At 39.3% G+C, this 21,724-nt stretch overlaps 1 protein-coding gene across 1 annotated transcript; it reads right to left on the bottom strand.

The window, feature by feature from the left end:
• Positions 1-3,714: 3,714 nt before the first annotated feature.
• On the bottom strand, positions 3,715-17,389 carry LOC308378709 (myosin-7-like). The gene is made up of 39 exons (XM_080855677.1): positions 17,305-17,389; positions 17,115-17,143; positions 16,457-16,666; positions 16,082-16,225; positions 15,829-15,985; positions 15,101-15,128; positions 14,903-15,008; positions 14,720-14,812; positions 14,564-14,627; positions 14,378-14,476; positions 14,186-14,289; positions 13,786-13,924; positions 13,427-13,545; positions 13,163-13,312; positions 12,909-13,079; positions 12,361-12,670; positions 12,045-12,118; positions 11,679-11,884; positions 11,474-11,597; positions 11,234-11,370; positions 9,555-9,810; positions 9,163-9,405; positions 8,904-9,080; positions 8,666-8,811; positions 8,454-8,544; positions 7,982-8,371; positions 7,758-7,884; positions 7,548-7,666; positions 7,232-7,428; positions 6,955-7,138; positions 6,707-6,872; positions 6,489-6,613; positions 6,075-6,383; positions 5,783-5,986; positions 5,406-5,702; positions 5,218-5,322; positions 5,029-5,124; positions 4,810-4,944; positions 3,715-4,144 (listed from the first exon to the last, which is right to left on the bottom strand). The coding sequence occupies exons 3-39, from the start codon at positions 16,655-16,657 to the stop codon at positions 4,124-4,126; spliced, it is 5,814 nt and encodes a 1,937-aa protein (XP_080711803.1). The 5' UTR covers positions 16,658-16,666; positions 17,115-17,143; positions 17,305-17,389; the 3' UTR covers positions 3,715-4,123.
• Positions 17,390-21,724: the final 4,335 nt, after the last annotated feature.

The following is a 21,724-nucleotide window of genomic DNA, read 5'->3' as shown; positions in this document are numbered from 1 at the left end:
ACATTGGGCCTCATTCTCGAACGCAGTTGAGAACATTTTTAGAAGGACTTTCTTCTGAACTCTACTTCAGTGGATTTAGGAAAACATTTTGCCATTCTCGATAGTTTTCTCATCTGGGATTCAGAAGACTTTCAGAACACAAGATAGCAGTCGTAAGTTTGCCGGAGTCGTCTCAAATGCGATTGGGCCATCTTGTGGTTATTTGAGGAATCACATTTGAAAAAGCTGTCCGTGTTAAAAGGGTAAACGGCTGAATTTGTGAGAATTCTTTGGTGATTGCGTTCACATCAACTCTATAGAAATCATTGGATTTAAATAATTATAATTATAATAAATATGAGATTGTTTGTATAATTAACAATTACATTCACATTTATAGTCATGATTCTACATATAAAATAAATTAAAGGACTACACCAGGATGCTGCACTAGTCTAGTGAGTATAGTCTGTGCAAGTACAGCAATCCAGACTATTTTCATTTGCAGTGTTCCGCCTGAAAGTGTTAATTAAAAGAAAGTTCATGAACTCGTTCATAATTTTGGTGAATGTGAACTGAACGTACTGTATTACTGCCTGATGAACGATACTGTGAACGCATTCATTCTGGTGTCTGTGAAAGGCACGTTCACTCTTTTTAATTTTTTTCAATAAGGTGCCAGATTTTTAGAGTCTTCCAGGCGAAAAACTCACAATGTTACAGTCCTGTATCCAGTGTTGCATTACCAGTCAATTGCTGGGTGTGCTTGCTTCTACTGTCTATGCCTGGCAAGTGTGAGAGCGCCAAAGTTGCGTAGAGGCAGTTAGATAGAAATTTAGAAAATGAACTGAGCTGCTTTCGCGTAGACTCGGTCGATTACGACTAAACACGTTACTGCTGTTGCGTGCCCTTATAAGGAGTTTGCGGGGCGTAGATCCAGATACACATGAGCGCCCGTTCAACTTAAGAAAGCTCTTCCGGGGGAGCCATGAACACATTTTCAAGCGTGCAAGAATGCAGCAGGGGTCTTTGCTTACGTTGTTTTTCCGAAGTACGTAAGAAACATTTCAGAAGAACTTCAGAAAATGATCGAGAATGAGGCCCATTGTTCAGTCCCCCAAGTTAGTTATTCCTGCCTCTCTAACTTCTCCTCTATGGAGGACTGAAAGTGCCAAAATTCAATAAATAAATACACCATCAATAATTATTTAAATGTGTCATTAATTAATTTAAATTGGAATTAAATAAATAAATGTTTCAATAAATGTGTCATTAATTAATTCAAATTGGAATTAAATACATAAATGTTTCAATAAATGTGTCATTAATTTATTAAATACCAATTCATTTTATGTAAAAAAAACACATTTAATTATTTCACTATTTAATTAATTATGTCATGGTCCTGTGTTGCAGCGCATCAATAATTTATTTTATCTGTCAAACTCACCCATCAAAGTCAGTGGGCGGGGCTAACGCTGATTTAGTCTGATCCATTGCTTTAGTCTGAAGTGCCTGGAGAGAGACATTTTTCCACCGGTTCCAGCACCAAAACTTAACGTTATGGAATCTTGTGACATGTTACTTTGGTTAAAATTGTGAGTTATTCACGAGTGGTCTTCTTCCAGCGAGAACGCAAATTCATTTCGATAAAACTTAAATTTTGTTTAACTTTTTAATACCATGTAGTACCATACGACCTAAAGTTAAAGTTCTGTTTACTTGATCACTTTAGACTAGAGTTTTTGAGATGCTCCATGGACCAGCTCAGCAGTAGTTAATTCCTCTGAAATAAACCTTTCAGCATATTCACACCTATTTGCCTTGAGAAGTTTCTTGAGAACTCTTAGAATTTTCCACGACATATAAAAGTTCTGTTTACTTGGCCATGGCTTTCTATATTTTCTCACGTAGATCAGACGAGTGGTAATGCAGTTCATGACGGGAGTTGACTAGCTACTTAACAACTGTAGCAGTAACCTACAGCAGCTAGTGCTAGTTACTACACGAAAGTGCTTAGTCAAGAGCTTCTTTTTTTTCAAGTGGCAAGTCTTCTACAGTACACACAATACAAAACCAGCACTACATCACGGTCTCAGTTAATGATGCAACTACGGGTTTTCTACGAGCAGGCAATGCAGCTCATGATGGGAGTTGACTAGCATAGTACCTCACGACAGCTAGCAGCTAGCTGCTACAAGAACTTGCTTAGTCAACTGTTAATATCAAGTGTAATATCACACAAAAACAACAAGCCAGATTGAAAGAGATAATGTATACAAAGCAGACAAACCAACACATTTTGATGGATGAAAGCCCTCTTTATTATTTGTAATGTGTTTGTTATTAGGTCTGTTGTCCTTTTGAACCCTGTCCTTTTGAATCCAACTCTCCTCGTATTTCCCCATACATTTTAGCTTTCCTTACTGACTTTTCAATTTTGTTTTGCATTTCTGTTGATGGCTAAATTGCTTTCGAGGTATTTAATCCATGGTCCACTACTGGATCGATTTTCCGTTTTCTTCATCTCGCACGCTCTGGATTTTTAGCGTTTAAGAAAAAGTTTTGTTTGACAGTGTTTAGGAATGAGGCCTGCGTCAATCCAAATATCTTGAATCGGTAAGCCTTGACTTGATGTGCAGGGTAACCAATCAGGTTTTAGGAATCCGCCCACTGACTTTGATGGGTGAGTTTGACAGATAAAATAAATTATTGATGCGCTGCAACACAGGACCATGACATAATTAATTAAATAGTGAAATAATTAAATGTGTTTTTTGACATAAAATGAATTTGTATTTAATTAATTAATGACACATTTAATGAAACATTTATGTATTTATTTCCAATTTGAATTAATTAATGACACATTTAATAAAACATTTATGTATTTAATTCCCATTTTAATTAATTAATGACACATTTAAATAATTATTGATGGTGTATTTATTTATTGAATTTTGGCACTTTCAGTCCTCCATACTCCTCCTCGCACCCCAACAATATATTCCCACACACAAATGCAACTGACTGGCTTTCATCAAAATTCGGAAATGACCAAGTTCATACAGGAAACGGGAGAGGCGCCCCTAATTAGTGACAACACAACATATCCAATCACCTTCGCTCTCATACGCCCGCGCTAGTTTAAATCCTCCGGTCTCCAGGCTCACTCAGCTTTGAGCATGACGCCGCTTATTTTCTCCCTCCTCCTCCCCAGCTCCACCTGTCTAGATCTGCTTATAGTTAAAGGGTTTTTTGTTAAATCCTGCTTGTATTTATTGTGGCAGTAATTTACAGTGTAAATTGTGTTTAAGCAGCAGTTGCAATGTGCAGCTTTGTTTTGTGCAGCAGTTGCAATGTGCAACTTATCTTGCTGCAGCAGTTGCAATGTGCAACTTATCTTGCAGCAGCAGCTTGAGCAGATCTAGGGCGCCACGACCAAACATACTACCTTGTACTACATTAATAAAATCTGTTTACTTATTATGAGAGTTTCCTGTCTGAAATGTTCCTGGTCATGTACATAATGCATTTTTACATTTTTCAAAAACAAAATTTTGGATACATACTCCTACCATTGTGCCAACTGCCTTGTGCCGTCCCATTAACTGCTTGCTTTTATAGTTAATTTAATTTGCTTTGAAGCAAAAATGTATAATTTTATGGTTTCATTTTGTGGTATCATTAACTAATCAGGTGCTTGCATACACTAAAATATGACAACCAGAATGATATATTTGACACACTTTTTATTCAATCCAGTTACACAGCACAGCTGAAAGCACAACTGAATCACTTTAAGGCAGACATGCTCGTAGGAAAGGTCCAAGTCAGAGCTTCACTCCTAATCATGACCTTTCTGCAAGGGAAAGAAAATATAAGTATAACCTGTTTTAATTAAAGTAATTTACTGTTCAACAAATATGTATCTTGATATTGGCCGAGGGGTCATTATTGATCAATGAATAATTGTTTTGCCATCTCTAACATCAAAAAGGCAAGTAATGATAAGGACTTTAATATTCTACAAATTTACAATTTAAAATGTCAGTTTATACAGAAATAAATCACAGCTAAAAGGACAACCTTTCTAAATCACTGGAAGGCAGACATGCTCTTAGGAAAGGTCCCAGTCAGAGCTTCACTCTTGATCCAGACCTTTCTGCAAGGGAAAGAAAATAGATGTATAATCAAACAAGTAATTTACTATTCAATAAATATGTATCTTGATCAGGTAAACAGGTTATCAAGGTGAATGTCTGCCCAGTAGTTTTGGTTGTGATTGGCTAAAAAGCTGCTGGTAAAGACCATAGTTCTGTGATTTTTCATATCAGATAAAAGGTTATGCCTCAGGTTAGAGTGAGAGTTTTAGCATTATTGGCCGAGGGGGTCATCATTGATTAATGAATGATTTGTTTGCCATCTCTATCATCAGATAGGCTTATTTCAGTAGTCTTATGGACTTTGAATGTCCTATAAATAATTAGATTTCAGGACTGATTTTACAGTTTATATAGAAATAAATCTCATGATCACATGATTTTAAAGTCAACAAGCTGGTGTCATAAAAACCTAATTTGGGTTTTGTAGACTTTGATGGCTTTACTCTGCTTGCATGCTGATGGCAATGATCACTTGACATTTAAATGCAAACTCAAAAAAGTTGTTCTAGGTGGTGTGAATTGCTTGGCCGTTCTAGTATTTCCCATAGATAGAATATATAGACCCATGTGCTAAGTAGGCAGATACTTGCCATGCAATATCAATGGAATTTTTCAATGAAAAACATTGATAGTGGATTTTCTAGATTTGAGTGTGTGAATTTACCTTGCCACCTGCATCACGGCTCTTGGTTTTCATCTTGTTGACCTGAGACTCAGCAATATCAGCTCTCTCCTCAGCCTCATCCAGCTCATGCTGCATCTTGCGGAACTTGCCCATGCTGCCATTGGCCATCTCCTCCTGAAAAACATAATTAGTCACGGAATTAGGTAAAAGATCTCTGTATGTTTGAATGAAATTAGTGGTGAATTATGGGAAACTTACAGCCTCCTCTGCTGTTCTCTTGTAGGACTTGACCTTCATCTGCAGTTTGTCCACTAGATCCTGGAGACGATGCAGATTCTTCTTGTCTTCTTCAGTCTGTAAAGGAAGAGGTTAGTACACGTTGTATTACTGTTTATCTATGTGATGTGAGGGAGAGAAACACCAAGACATTTATGAAATTAAACTTACCTGGTAGGTGAGCTCCTTGATGCGTCTCTCATATTTGCGTATCCCCTTGACAGAATCACTGGCCTTCCGTTGTTCAATCTCAACCTCATTTTCAAGCTCCCTCACCTATGTAGACACGAAACTATATTTTTAAAAGATAACCTTATTAAACAAGGCATAAACTCAAATTATTCAAATATAGCTCTCACCCTGGACTCTAGCTTCTGGATCTGTTTCTTGCCGCCCTTCATGGCAATTTGCTCAGCTTCATCTAGACGGTGCTGCAGGTCCTTGATGGTCTGCTCCATGTTCTTCTTCATGCGCTCCATGTGGGCACTGGTGTCCTGCTCCTTCTTCAGCTCCTCTGCCATCATGGCAGCATCAGTGATGGCCTTCTTGGCTTTTTCCTCAGCATTCCTGCACTCCTGCACAGCCTCCTCCACTTCAGTCTGCAGCTGGGATGTATCAGTCTCTAGCTTCTTTTTCTGGTTCAGCAAGCTGGTGTTCTACGTGGGAAGACAAATATGTTCATGATAGTCTGTGTTTAAATTATGAATAAGTCATAGCAACAAGTTTAGGAATTTACCTGAGAGTGCAGAAGCTGCACCCTCTCGCTGACATCCAGCAACTCTTGTTCAGCCAGTTTCCGGCCTCTCTCAGTCTGCTCCACCAGGGACCTCAGCTCATCCAGTTCAGCCTGCATCAGATTGTTGCGTCTCTCCACAATGGCAGTGTTCTCTTTGAGATCATCGTTAGCACGGACAGCTTCATCCAGATGAAGCTGAGAGTCCTATGATGGATACATTTGAGAAATCGTAAATGCACATGGACATATTTGCATCTACAGTTATGACTGACGTTATATACTGCTTTTTAACCTTCAGATGCCCATGGAGACCCTTGAGCTGCTTCTGGGCCTCAGATGCCTGCCTGTTGGCCTGGCTGAGCTGGATCTCCATCTCATTGAGGTCTCCCTCCATCTTCTTCTTCAGCCTCAAAGCCTCATTCCTGCTGCGAGTCTCAGACTCCAGGGAGCTCTGCAGGGTATCCACCACTCTCTGCTGGTTCCTCTTGGCCTGCTCCATCTCCTCATCCTTCTCAGTAAGTTTACGTTCAATATCAGCTTTGACCTGGTTGAACTCCAGCTGAGCTCTAAGGATCTTACCCTCCTCATGCTCTAGAGTACCCTGTTAAAATATATAAGCACATTATTATATACACATAGAACATTCCTTAGCCATTCAAAGAAACCGTCCCAGTAATACTGACCATTTTTTTTATTTTGAACATACCTCTGCTTCCTCTAAAGCCGTTTGAATCTCTGACTTTTCTTGCTCAAGTAGCTTTCTGACCTTTTCAAGTTCATGAATGCTCTTGCCAGTCTCACCAAGTTGCTCAGTGATATCAGATATTTCCTCTATGGGGTAAACAAAACTGTGTTCAAATACAAAAATATGTTCAAATTCTTCACCGTTCATGCACATGGCTGAAATTTCATGCCTTTACAGACCTTGGAGGTTTTTGTTCTCCCTCTTCATGGTCTCCAGGTGATCCAGAGATTCCTCATAAGAGTTCTTGAGTTTGAAGAGCTCAGTGCCAAGAGATCTGGCCTCTTTCTGGGAGCTCTCCAGCTCAGTCTGAGCCTCCTCATACTTCTGCTTCCACTCTGCTAGGACCTGATCAAATTGAAATATGGAGCATGAGTTTTCATGCGATATTACATCAAGTGTTGGAAGTAAGGAGAAATGGGTTCGTAACCTTGTCAAAGTTTCTTTGCTTCTTGTCCAGGGCAGCAGCAGCAGCATTGGATCTCTCCACATCAACCATAAGATCTTCAATCTCATTCTGCAGTCTATGCTTAGTTTTCTCCAGGGAGGAACATTTAGCATTAACAGCCTCCACAGCTTCCTCTGCATCTTGCAGACGCTGAGCCAACTTTTTCCTGAGTAACAATAGATTGAAAGTGTGCATTATGATGGCACGAGCTATGTTTAGTCTTTTGTTTTAAACAGTTCATACAGTCAGTGGGCCTTACTTTGCATCTTCCAGCTCCTCAGTCCTCTGGACGGCATCAGTCTCGTACTTGGTTCTCCACTGAGCCACCTCAGAGTTTGCTTTGGAGAGACTGCGCTGCAGCTCAGCCTTGGCCTCCTGCTCCTCCTCAAACTGCTCCCTCAGGAGGTCAGCATCATGGCGAGCAGACTGCACTGCATGGGCTAGCGCATTCTTAGCCTGGGAAAAATTGATCATAGAAGTAGGCAATAATTTAACAATACATTTTTTCAACAGTAGAACAGTAACAGTATGTTCATCATTCATGTAATTCATGTTATAGTATGTTTTCTAAACACCTTGATTTCTTCCTCCAGTTGTCTTTTAAGGTCTTCAACCTGTTGGGTGTAGGATTGTTTGCCTCTAGTTAGCTGAGAGACGAGAGAATCCTTCTCTTCTAGTTGCCGGGAAAGCTCCCCTATTTGTTTGAGATATGATGGTTAGTCATGATAGCTTGTCATGAGAGTGTTAATGTTTAAACATGTTATGTAAGTTTTACTGTTATATACCATTTTCAGTTTGTAGCTTAGCTTTCTGCATAGAAAAATCATTGATGCCGCGCTGGGCTTCTTCATACTTTGTCCTATATTCAGTCATCTGATCCTCCAAGGTCCTGCACATTTTCTCCAAGTTTCCCTGACAAAAGAATATTGTTCATAAAAATAGAAATATCAAAGACATCTGGAGTCTTGATATGTTAACAGTTTTGTTCATGAAAGTTTTCATACTTTACCTTGGCTTTGGAAACCTGCTCCATGTTTGAGGCAACATCATCCAGCTCCAGACGGAGTTCACTCTTCTCCTTCTCAAGCTTTTGTTTCACTCTCTGAAGGTTGTCAATCTGCTCGCCAAGGTCAGCTACACTGTCTGCCTGCTTCTTCCTCAGTGTGGCAGCAGTGGCCTCATGCTGCAGAGTGGACTCTTCAAGGTCTCTGCGCAACTTCTGGAACTCAGCCTCCCTCTTCTTGTTCATCTCAATCTGGGCAGCAGTGGCACCTCCAGCCTCCTCCAGCCTCTCACTGATCTCCTCCAGCTCTCTTGCCAGGTCTGCCCGCTGCTTCTCCACTTTGGCCCTGGCAGCTCTCTCAGCCTCCAGCTCCTCTTCTAGCTCCTCAATTCTGGCCTTTTGTCAAGGAAACATGAATGTGTTCAAATGAAATGTCCTATTGTATACTCAGTTTTTCTACTAATTGTTCCCCCTGTACCTGAAGTTCCTTCAGTTTCTTTTGGAGCTGTGCTCCCATAGCTTGCTCATCTTCAATCTTGCTGGTAAGCTGGCTCATATCAAAGTCTTTCCTGTCGTTCAAAAAACAAACCGATTTCATCATCTTTAAAGTAGACAAAATAGTTTTTGGGAAAATTCATGAATGCAATAATTGGTTTTGGTTTTGTCTCATGTGTGATCCAGAAAACATACTTTTTCATCCTTTCCTCTAGCTGCTGTTTATCATTCTCTAGGTCCATCACATTTTCCTGGGTCAACTTTAAGTCACCCTCAAGCTTCCTCTTAGCTCTTTCCAGATCCATCCTTAGCTTCTTTTCCTGTTCCAGGGAGCCCTCAAGCTGAAAGCGAGTAGAAAAGGAATTGTTTTTGCATTTTTCAGACACAAACGCAATACACAAAGAATTGAATAAGGTGATAACTGGATACACACATCATCAACTTGCTGCTCCAGCTTGGCTTTGGCCTTAGTCAGAGTGTTGACTTTGTCCTCCTCACTCTGAAGGTCATCCAGCGTTTGCTGATGAGCCTCCTGTAGAGCTTTCTTCTCCTTGGTCAGCTTGGCAACGATTTCATCGAGAGCTGCCATCTCCTCAGTCAGGTTTTTAACCTAAATAAATAGAAAGAATGAAAACATTTAAGCAAAGGGAGTTCCCTTACCATCACCTCGCACCTATTTCACATGCACTGACCTTATTCTCAGTGGCATGTTTCTCTTTTTCCACTTTAGCCAGTGTAAGCTCCAGATCATCAATGTCCTTCTTGAGCTCAGAGCACTCATCCTCCAACTTCCTCTTCTTAGCAGTCAGCTCTGCATTCATCTCTTCCTCATCTTCCAGTCTCTCAGTCAGCTCTTTGCTTTTGGCCTCAAGCTGGATCTTGCTCTTGATCAGACCCTCACAACGTTCCTCAGCATCACCAAGAGCATCTTGTTCCTGTGAAGAGTAATTAATTGCTCTAGGTGAAAATGGCCTTGGCAGCTTAATGCTCATTTTACATATATTTCCACTCTCTACATCTATATGTCAAACAAATTCATAATTTAATGCAATTGTTATAAATACTGAAAATAATCTTTACTCACGGTCTGAACTGTAAGTTGCAGGTCATTCTTCTCTTGGAGAATAGAAACCATTTTCTCCTCCAGCTCTTTTCTACGAGTCTCAGATTTAGCGTAGGCATCCTTCAGTTTCAGGAATTCTTCCTTCATGTTGGCCATCTCTTTTTCAGATTCAGCTGATTTCAACAGGGGCTTGATCTTGAAGTACATCTTCATCCAGGGCCAATTCTTGACACCCATGAATGCACGGACATTCCACTGAATCACGAGCAGGGCATCCCTTAAAATTTGGAAGGGAAAGAAAGTAATATTATGTGTGCAAAGAACAGGAAATTGTTGAAGAATATGGTTTATGTGAGTTATTGTTATTATATGGCCATTTTCTCATCCAAGCACAGGAAGAAATGTGATAGGCATGTTTCAGTGATAACATGTACAACGTGTAGCACATGTTCACATTCAAGTTTACCATCGGCTCAACCTTTGTACCCATAAACTGAATGTATAGTAGTGTGTGAGTATGCTTTGAAATTCAGCAATTGTCTGTTCACATGAATCACAACATTTATGTTTTGCCCTTAGAGTTTTTGTAAAATGAAAATGGAAGGAAAGGAAAGGCCATTTAACCAAAAAAGGACGTCAAATTCTCCATATACATTTCATACTTGATAAGAAGGAGAGCTTCTTGGGAACTGAATGCTGAATGCAACACTTTTCACTTTAAAAGTAAAGTCTCTAATGCATTCTAAAGAAATATGTTGGAAGATGATTAGGATTGTTTCCTTGCTGTGTGATCAAGAAAAGGGAGTTGTCTTAAATCTTATACATTGCAAATATTTCCTCCAAATTAAATCCCAAAATGACAAATTGATAATGAAAGTGTTATGACGATTACATTTATTTTATTGAAACAAACTCCAGGACCCGTATTAACAAAGCATTTGAACTTACCACTGAGTGTACTCCCGGGTTACACTAAAAGTTTGTAACTGAAAGTTCTCTCCTAAGATCCTTTTACCAAAGCTGGATGACGTCATGTCATGAGCTTGCTTTCAGTGACCTTGGTGATTGATTTATGAGTGGCAGGTCTGTGCCGGTGATTATGCATGCACTTTAGGGCGTATTGCAAAGACAGATAAATTCATCATTTATAACGGAAAACACTACACAACCCACTATCTTCTAGGAATTGGTGTAAGTGAGTTATGAGTCCTCTTGACTTCTTCTTAGTTCTCCCAGGGTAAGGTGCTACTATCAGTGCTAAGGGGCATTGTGAATTACTCTTAAAAAGTTGGAGTCCCAAAGTAGAGATTGATATGGCCATTATTTTGGGGAATTTCTCCTATACCGAAAAGTTAAGAGCTTCTTTTAGCTTTAAGGTGCTTTGTGAAGATGGACCCAGGTCATTATGTGGAAATGTCCTTTTGTTTGACCTTTTAACACACCGTTTGGTTACAGCTAACTGATACAGTATGTTCTTTGAACATTTATTCCTATTTGAGCCATCAGTTAGGCAGTATTTGTTTTAAATCAACCATAAAACATTTCAAGAACCACCATTTTGTCCCGAATATCATGTATAGACATTTTGCAATAATGTAAACATGCTGTAATATATAAAAAAACAACATATGTATAAAAACAAATGCATTTTACGATATTTTCCAGATATTCCCTCCCATTTAATTAATAAACCAATTTACCTGCGTGCGACAATCTTCTGGTATTCAACTCTTGCCAGATTACCGCGACCATTTGCTTGGATACCAGTCATGATGATAGTGAGACGGTCGTCTCTCAGCTCCTCAAGGGCACCCAGGAGACCGGCTTTGAAGAACACCTTAAAATCAACAGTTTGGGCATTTAGAGTTTCATTAGGCTTAACAAAACATGCTGATTTAATATTGTAGGTGTGTATATAGGAACATTATACAATGAAACACCTTAGTGTGTCCAAATCTGTACTGCTCATGGTCGATATCTAGAGATCCCAGCAGTTTTTCTGCTCCTTTCTTGCTGTCCATGAACTGTCCCTCAGGGATAGCAGCAGGATTGAGGATACGGTATCTGAAAAATAGTTAAATGGTCTGTTTGATATGTCCTCTTAGTGTTATCATATAGTAAGGACAAACAATTAACAGATTGTACCTCTGTTTGAAGTCTGGATACTGGATCCTGTTGGGGAAGCCCTTTCTGCAGATCCTGATGCCTTCCAGCACACCGTTACAGCGCAGCTGGTGCATGACCAAAGGATTCTCCATGGCCCCAGGAGTCTTAGTCTCATTGGGGATGATGCAGCGCACAAAGTGGGGGTGAGTCGACCTCAAGTTGGTCATCAGCTTGTTCAGGTTCTCCTGTTGTAAAATATTTTGTATTTACTTAATGAGAGTTCAGAACAGCATGAGTATGTCTTTCACATGTTTAGAACTATGATAATAAAACGGTAATCACTGACCCTGTGTACAATGCAGAATGAACTGAAACATCATACATGAACTAGTAAGTCATACTGACCCTATGGAGAGCGGACACAGTCTGGAAGGAACCACCTTTCTTCTTCTTACCAGCTTCCTTGCTCTTTGCAGCATCTGCAGCAAAAGTATAAATGTCTATAATTGAATACAGACTCCAGCTTGGGGTTGAGGTTAAATTAGATTCCTGATGACCCTTATTTATATGTGGACTAAAATTATTCAAATTTTGAATGGAAAAAAAATAAAAAACCCTTGAGGGTACCCCAGATTTGATCTTTTGCCAATGTTTTTCTCATATTTGGCAGTTGTTTGCTAAAAAAAAAGGTGGTGTTTTATGTAATGGATAAATAGCTTACCATCATCAGCCCCAGCATATCCAGCAAAGAGTTGTCCCAGCATCTTCATTGATGACTTTTGATACAGTCCCACAACTGTATCATTGAGGGGGTCCTTGTTTTTCACCAGCCAGTTGCAAATGTTATAATCAACAGTTCCAGCATAGTGAACCAGGGAGAAATGGGCCTCTGGTCTCCCCTTGATTGGCCTGGGCTTTTGGAAGCAGGCATTTTTGCCCAAGTGGTTGTCATAAAGCTTGGCTTTAAATGTAGCATCACTGGCCTTGGGGAACATGCACTCCTCTTCAAGGATGGACATGATCCCCATGGGCTGTAGTATAAACAGACATAAGAAATATCAGATAATTGTTGGTGTGTTTTTCTCTTTAAAAATCTAGATCTAAAATCACATTCATGCTCCTTAGTAGCACATTTTAATTTAATTTCTGAAACAAATATGTTATTTTACTGCTCTAGGGAAGGAACTGGAACTAGATCTTAACATTTTTTTAAATGACCTTTTAACAATAAAAGTTATAATTATACATATCAACTATAGATTTACACACCTTTTCGATGAGTTCAATGCACGCCGCCAAGTCCATGCCGAAGTCAATGAAAACCCACACAATGCCCTCCTTCTTGTACTCCTCTTGCTCCAGCACAAACATGTGGTGGTTGAAGAACTGCTGCAGCTTCTCATTAGTGAAGTTGATGCATAGTTGCTCAAAGGTATTTAACTATAAAGAAGATAGAAATGTTGATGGCCTTTTATAGCATCAGGTTTCTTTATTAACTAGATGTCTGTTTTGTTTTAACTCACATCAAAGATCTCAAATCCAGCAATATCCAGTACACCAATGAAGTACTGCCGAGGTTGTTTAGTGTCCAATTGGCTGTTGATTCTCACTACCATCCAGTTAAACATCTTCTCATATATTGCCTTGGATAGGGCTCCAATGGCATAGTACACCTTCAAAATGCAAGGTTAATAATGGAAACAAAATGAATATATATTCAATATACCTTAACCTAATACTTAATTGACAAAGGGACAAAGTTCTGACAAAACTTGCATCTCTCCTACCTGTTGGACATTCTGTCCCTTGGTGACCCACTCATTTCCTACTTTGACTCTTGGATTACATAAGGCCTTGATGACTTCAGCAGAGTTCAAGTTCATCAGATAACAAGCCTTGTCTATATCTGTTTTAAAAAACACATACTTTATGCATTGATACATTATATGAATACAATTTTGTGACCATGTTTTTTAGGAGAAGCCATCGATCTAAATCTTCAATAGGAGTAGTTATATCATGATGTTTAGTAGCTCAATAACAATCTTTGTCACAACCTTAGTTATTATTAAGTTTGGTCAGGTTAATTTGACTGTCAAGATGCAGTGGTGCTTTTCATCATAATGAAGCAGTTTGGATAACATACCCTCAGTGCCATCAGCCTCTGCCTGCTCCTCTCTCTGCTTCTGCTTGAACTTCAAGTTGCCATAGTGCATGATGGCACCAGTCAGCTTGTAAATGCTCATCTTCTCTTCTGCAGTGAAGCCCAGGATATCAAAAGCTTCCTGTAGCATAAATAATAGAGTAAGTGGTGAAATTACACTCACTAGCTGTGTATATAACTATATGTAACCGCACACATCACACAGCATCTTGGGGTATCTAGAAAAGTTTTGTTATTATTATTAACATAGTAATACTTCAAAAGGACAGGGACATTGCAGGGCTCCTCCAGATGAAAACAGATCAGAACCAAATAGAAAAATTATCCAATGTGTTTCTATCCAGCAGAAGACTAACTTAAAGACAACAGCAGCTTTACTCACATCAGTAGCTGTCAGCTCATCACCATCATCAATGGATGCTACTGTGGTCTGTCCTTGGGAGATGAAAGCATAGTCGTAGGGGTTGGTTGTGATGAGCAGCATGTCTAAAATGGAAGAATATGGTTCTCATCAGTTTCTTCCTCAGTAAGTGACATGTGATGTCATGTTATGTTAAAGTTTGAGGATTCTAACCCGGCAGTTCTGGTTTCCTCATAGAGAGGATCTGGTAGAAGATGTGATAATCTCTCTCAGCCTTTAGCTGGAAAGTTATCCGAGACTTCTCCAGGAGATCTGCCAAATGATGAGGAAATAAATGTTTTTCAGCATTTCAGGATTAATAGATTTTGATTTGATGTAATTTAACAGAAGGTCACTCACATGTCTCAATGTCAGCAGAGGCCAGTTTGCCAGTTGCATGAAAATGGATTCTGATGAATTTACCCTGACAAAAACATGGAAATCAATTATTTTGCATTCATAATGCATTGTTGTGCATTGCTTGAGTGACGTTTCACAATCCAAAGTCATACTTACAAATCTAGAGGAGTTGTCGTTTCTGATGGTCTTTGCATTACCAAAGGCCTCCAGAGCAGGGTTACACTGGATGATTTGATCTTCCAGGGTTCCCTGAAGAGAAACACCTATCAGTGTCACTGCCATTATGATTATGGGACATTTGCATTAAATACAGAGGAGGCACTGTCTCAATTCAACAACCTTTTTGTCATTTGGATCCTTCTTGCCTCCACCTACAGCAGCAATGCTGGCAAAGTACTGAATGACTCTCTTGGTGTTCACAGTCTTCCCCGCACCAGATTCTCCACTTAGAAAGAAGGGCAAGGAGTGTATTTTTTATGTTATTATTTTGTACCAGCATATACAGAAATAGAAACCGCATTACTATAGTATACTTACGTGATCAGGCAGGACTGATTCTCCCTGTCTAAACAAACAAAACAAACAAATTAATTTCATTTTTTTAAAGTTTTTTTTTATATCTATTATATTTACATGTAGTGATTATACCAAAGATATGAAATATCCTTTTAAAATGTTTTCTTTAACTGATCAGTGGCGGTTCTACATGGAATTACGCCCCGGGCGAGACCCCCTCCTACCTTCAGTTAATTTAACTAATCTGGAGAGGCACTAAGATGCAGACCTATGTTTATTAGTTCATTAACTAGCATTACTCTATCCCTGACAGGGCAGTGTCCTAGTGTAGCTATGTCAGCTATCGGACAGTGTCAAACATCGGCCATTTTCTTTAACAATCAAAATGCTGAGTTTAATAATGGATTAACAATCGATATGCTCAGTTTAATAATGGATTAACATGACAACAGGAATGTTTGCCGATAACACACGCAGTCCGATAATTAACACCGAACTGTCTAGCGCGGCTAGTGAATAGCTTACATTTGCTAGTTTTAACCAGTGATATCTTGCCTAAGCCTAGCATGACATCAGTGGTGAAAGTAAGCTGGTGCTGTCAATGATCATGTAGGCTTACTTGATTACTTTAGCAGAAAAAAATTTGGTACCACTTTACAATAAGACTCGGTTCGCCAAAAAACCACCACTGTATCTGATGTTTGTATACAACACTCAGGTTTGATTTTAATATATAAAGACCTTTTTACCTGACAGCATGTATTGGTAAGCATTGTCAGAGATGGAGAAGATGTGAGGAGGAGCTTCAGTCCTCTTCTTTCCTCTGTAAGCCTCAACAACTTCCTGGTCGTACACTGGCAGCCACTTATAGGGATTGACAGTCACACAGAACAACCCAGAGTAGGTCTGTCAAAAGAGACATAAGATTGATCATAATTAGATTGAACATTTCTTACATCTCCTGAGAACTTTTTGAGAAGAAACATTTGTCATTGTACTCACGTAGATCATCCAGGCTGCATAACGCTCTTTGAGGTTAAACAGCACAGCAGGTTCGTGCAGGAAGGTTAACATCGCCATGTCCTCAATTTTGTCATACTTTGGTGGATTCTGGGGGTGGACGTTGTCTTCTTTTACAGTGACAGTCTTTGAGGAGGAGTGAATATGTCAGTCATACAAATCTTTGTAGTAAGGACATTATTCATCGGAAGTCAAAAGTTGTGTGTTTTTCACAGGCCTGCAATCATGGAAATCTAAATATAATGATGAATAAAGATGCATTTTGTAGTCTTTCGTTCATAAAATGACAATGAATGTGTCTAAATAATCTCAAAACAAATAAAATGTGAAAGAATACAGTAAAACTGATTTGTTTACCTTCTCATACTCAGTATCAACGGTGACTTTGTCCCCGTCTCTGCTGACAATCATTCCCTTCACAAATTCAACCTCAGGATCCGTCACAAAGCATGCCTTCTTAATGTCAAAGGGGCGAGTCTGGGCCTCCAGACGCTCCATATCTGATTTTCTCAGAAACGAAGCCGCCTTCCCAAACTCTGCCATCAACGCGTCTCCCATGGTTTAGTCCTTGATAATGTTAATTAGATAGATTGGGTAGATTGGATTGTCAGAATATGAAAATCACATCATAGACAAGTAAGAACAACTATTTTAGAAAAAATATCTCTAGCCTGCCAACTGGATACTGGACAGCATGACTTTTGTTAAAGTGTGAAAATATGACCAACCGCAACTAATCATTAGTCAGACAGTTCACTGTAAAACGGCATAATTCAAGAGTTAAGTTAAGTTGATGGAGATAGAACTAGCACAGTTCAAGTCAGATCAACCACAGCAAGACACAGAGAATATCCATAAATGATTCATAATGTAGTTAAATATACTTTAATATCACAGTTAAATTACACATCCAGTATAGATAATGAGCTCATAGTTTAAGTAAGCTTAATGTCATGCTGAGTATACTGTTTTACGAGTGCAGTACAGACACAAGTTTCAAAACCAGCTACAGTACCTTTGATGTTCACTCTCCTAATGATTAACCTGAAATGAAGAAGAAACAAAAGAGATTACCTATCAAGCCCTTAAATGTGAATATTAATTATGAGCATTTGATTGATCAAAGAATCACAATGAACTGTTGTGTTAACTTTAAATGTTAAAGTTTTAGGTAAATTATCATTTGATTACTCTGGTTGTCTTACCTGTGGGTAATGGGATGAAAACCTGTAGTGTGTGACTGTGCAGCCACAACTTTCTGTTATATATTACAAGTGGCCCTCATATAAGGGCTGTGGCAGAAATAGACAGCTGTTGCACCCCAGTTAGGTTTGAATGGAAAGGTGGGGGCAATTGGGTCATTCAGAACTGTTAAAGGTAAAGTAAATCATTGTTTTTGCCAAGAAATAAACTGCTTCTTCATACAGTAATAATGATTTAGAAGGAGCAATGAAAAGGTCATATATCGTTATATTTCTTGGTACCTTAAGTACCTCTTTAGTATTTGTTTGACAGGTTTTGTAGAATTTTCAGTGTCTGTTTGGTGAGGGTGATGGGGAACAACATCAGTGGGAAAGGCCATCCATAATTATTCTGTCAACTCTCCTATCCATAAAAGGAAAAAGTTACACAGAGCTGTCCTTACTTCATCTGTTGCCAATTGATTAAATATAGGACCTGAGATGACGCACATGGTTCACAAGAAATATGACTGAAAAATTGCTCATACTTGTATGTAAGATTGATCAGTCTTCTTTAGGGAAGTTGGTACAGTAAGCTATCTGATTTTGTTGCTGAGAATGTTATGAAGTTCTGTGGTATCTGCATTAAAAAATATTGTAAGTTTTTGTGTCTTTGTAAAGCATCTCTGCCCTTAAAGATGCACATCATAAGTCTGCCAGTGATCTATATGGCATATAGCTCCTTCTGAAATTCTTCAGGTGTTGTTGTTGAGTGTTCTCTGGTAGACACAGGTGCTAACGTGTGTCCTATAACAAAGCCTAGCTGGTGTCATTCCAGCGAAGGTTAAGGTTAGTCAGCCGCCATCAGATGACAAAGCATCACTTTGCCCTGTCCCCTTGACACATCATTGATTCCTTAGTGTTCTTACTTAAGCAGAAAGTAGGCACTGTGAGAATCCTGCAGAGTCTTTGATTGAGAAGGACAGCATGTAGCACCTCTTCCATTAATTTTGCCTCAGTGCTGTAGGGATACGTCTGAATGTTAAGGTAATATGCTACCGGCATCAGTTACTCAGAGCTTTAAGGCATGGTCCTGCCCTGTAAGTAACGCCATTCTAAGAAGCTGGGGTGTTAATAACCATCAGTCTGTGAGAACAGCTGAGGAGACTCCATAAGGTGACAGAATTGTTTGAGTGCAGGTGATAATTTTTTGAGGACAGTTAAAATTCGTGTAGGATACCTACTCTAACAACATTTAGGATGTCACTCATTTACAGGAAGATTTACAGGCAGAGTCTCTGATTTTGAATTACACAAAACATTGTGAGTAAACAGGGATGCTCAACCTCTTCAGATGGCCTGTACCTGACAAGTATCTCTCCTTGATATCAAAGGTGTGCACAGGTCTTAATGTGATTCCCACACTTTGATTGGGCAAGTAGTAGGCTAATGTTGGGATGCATTTTTGCACCTTTGGATGTTGGACCAGGATGAACACTCAGTTACTGTATAGGTTTCTGTGTCGGTTTCTGGTTGATACACAAGGTCATTCTCTGAATTTGTAAAAACAATCTAATAGTATATAATAACATGTTGGGTGTAGGTGATACAGAGTGAGTATGGAACTAATAAGGAAATAATGTGAAATTATTCCCCCACACACGTAGCGTAACATTTAAAGACGAATTGTACATTTTCTCGGGTCTCCCAAAAGTATTTTATGGTGTTTTAAATGTTTTCTATGTTCATTATATCGATGTAAATAAATGTGATATCAAGCTGTTCTTTCCATGGCAAAGTTTGCCACTGTAACACACCCTATCCCTTAATAGAAAGACAACAAGAACTTGTTCAGTAGTTCCTACCTCTGCATTTGATTGATACGGCTTAGGCAGGTACTTATTGTTAGGTATCCAGCTAGTTAGCGGTTACATCAAATCAGTTCAGTCATATATACATCCCCTTTAAGGTAACAGTCTAAGATATGTGATTGTTGTAAGTGTTGGACATCAAATGTGTATACAAATGTTTCACCATTTCATTTTGACAGTATGATGGCTGATTATATGGACAAATAAAGGTCTTTTTAATAGCTTCTTGATTCAGAGTGGAACTTAACTTTGAGTGTAGTATTTCAGACAAACAAGCTGATAGTTTGACTGCTTTCACTTTCAAGTTTGTCGTTTGTCATCAAGTTTTAGTCCAAGGAATGAGTTGCCTAAGGAATTTTTTTTTTTTTTTTTACATGTACCTCAAATTTTCAGTCAGAATATTTTATAGAAGAGTTCTAGTTGCCTGGTTAAAGTGGTAAAAGTGAAAGACAAAACAGAATGTTACAATGTATGTATGGTAAAGGTATTCCAGTAAATGCCAGTTGTATACCTTGACTTGCATACAGGCATAGATTACAGCTATTATTAGAAGTGAATCAAGGAATAGCCAAGGTCAGTAAGCTGCCAGCTGGTAGTCACACTTCACATTGTCCCATCCTGCCAGTGCAGTATTGTTATTCTACCTTCAGACTTAAGGATAAAGATAGCCCTGTGAAATATCTGCTTGCTGCCCTCCTTTGACTGAGAAGGACAGCTTGTGTAGTTCATTGAACTTGTTCCAGTTTTGTAGACCCATCATACACTATTGACTCCTTTGGTCCAAGGTCAGCGTTTGCAAAGGCCAGTTATGTTAGACTCTTACGTTTAGAAGAGTAGCACAGTAGTGGAAGTAGCATAAATGTGACCTGGTTAAGTATAGACAGCTAAAGAAACAGGTTGAGGGAAACAACAAGTTCCAAGTACCATTGGTGAGTGCTTTGACATCTTTCATTGACATCCTCACATGTAGTACCTTAGTTTGACCCATGAATTACCTATAGAGTGTTATGTACCTGTAGTATAATGCAGGTGAAATGTTACGTCCGATTTGTGCCATGATTAGGATTTTAACTTTTTATTTCAACCATTTTGGCAACCCAATGTGTAAATGTAGGAATTTGTAAATTGTTTAGAGGAAACTGTCATAACATTATGATGGAAGTTGCAGGTTCAGGGTCAGATCAGGATGTTCTTGTTATATGCTGGGGTACATGAGGGAAAGTCATGACAGGGAATTCAGAATCAGCAGATGAACTATGAAGCCCACTTAAGGGTATGGTTGGGAGTTGTAGACATCTCAGGTTGCTTGTATGGTGACACCTGATTCTCTGCTCAGCCGTGTTTACTCTGCATTGTTTCCTTGCCATTGTCCTTGAGGACAAAGATAACCTGTGAAATTCCTGCTCAGTGTCTCTGTCTGATTGAGGAGACAGCTTGTGAGGAGCACTGATGTTCTATGTGATGATACATGTGTAAAGGTCATCTCATCTCAGCTGTTCAGTTGAGACTCCTCCTTCAATAGCATTACAGTATTAACCTCCTCCTTTGCCTTGGACAACTTGCAGTCATTGCAGTGCCCACAGCAATTTTTATGTATTATTACCCTTGTGTTATAGTCTGAAGTCATTCGTTTTCCTTCTGGGCTTTTTTACAGGATGCTCTTACTCCTATTCTACAAGGTGATTATGATTGGTCATTTTGTGTAGATTAATGTTTTCTTTCATTGTTCTTACATGAAAGTTTTGATCCCTGTTCAGAGAGGCAAGACATCTAGGACTTCCCACCAAGGATCATGTGTGGTTAATTCTGAAAGTGGTAAGTGTTCTTGAACCTACTAAATAATTGGTCAGTTATGTGTGCAAGGTATAATGGGAGTCTTTGGATTGGAAAACTACAGATGGCCTTCTTCCACTTGTAAATACTCATTGGGTGTGGGTTAGGTGTTGGTTTACAACACAAACATTCCAGGACTACACTGTACCATTTGTGGATATTCCCACCCTCCTGCTGGGACTTTTTTCTCTATCCTGTGCTTTTCTATACCAGGGTAAAACTAGGGACAGGGAAAATAATTTCAGAGCGCAAAGTGAGATATTGCATTGGACAATTATTTCTTTGTCATGTTTGGGCTTATTTGAATGGTCTCAGTTTGAGTGGTAGAGTGGTCTCAGTCCGACAGCTGCATAGATGAGTCTTAACATGGATTTCAGAGACAGGAGAATTCTGGTCTCTGTGGGTTGTAAGGAGTCTATGGAGGGGGTAAACCCCATCTTTGGGTGAGAACCCTCTCCATTTTTCTGTTTTAATGTGTGATCCTCATCACTAGATACCACTGTCCAACTGCAAAACACAGCACAGTGCTGGACAAGATAGTCACTGAAAGCACAGGGGTTAAGAGCACGGAATTGCTGGAGAGGAATCCAGGTGACAGGGAAGTGGAATCCAGTGGGCAAAGATAATGCTTAACTTGCCTTCCAGAAGGCGGAATCCTGATAACACTAGATGTATTGGAAGCTGGTCCTCTCGGGCAGTCATTTTCTCCATGTAGCGACGAGACCAGACACCGGAGAGAG

This window comes from Sprattus sprattus (genome assembly GCF_963457725.1).
Source record: "Sprattus sprattus genome assembly, chromosome: 17".
In the NCBI taxonomy this organism is placed as follows: domain Eukaryota; kingdom Metazoa; phylum Chordata; class Actinopteri; order Clupeiformes; family Clupeidae; genus Sprattus; species Sprattus sprattus.
This window is presented reverse-complemented; position numbering and strand designations above follow the sequence as displayed.

Bases quoted from the DNA above. Each gene is read 5' to 3' on its own strand.
- LOC308378709 (XM_080855677.1), bottom strand. From the start codon at position 16,657: ATGGGAGACGCGTTGATGGCAGAGTTTGGGAAGGCGGCTTCGTTTCTG. The intron at 11,598-11,678 runs GTACAATCTGTT...ACTATTTTTCAG, and splicing joins TATCCAGACTTCAAACAGAG to ATACCGTATCCTCAATCCTG. The intron at 5,125-5,217 runs GTAAGTTTAATT...CTTCCTTTACAG, and splicing joins TCAAGGAGCTCACCTACCAG to ACTGAAGAAGACAAGAAGAA.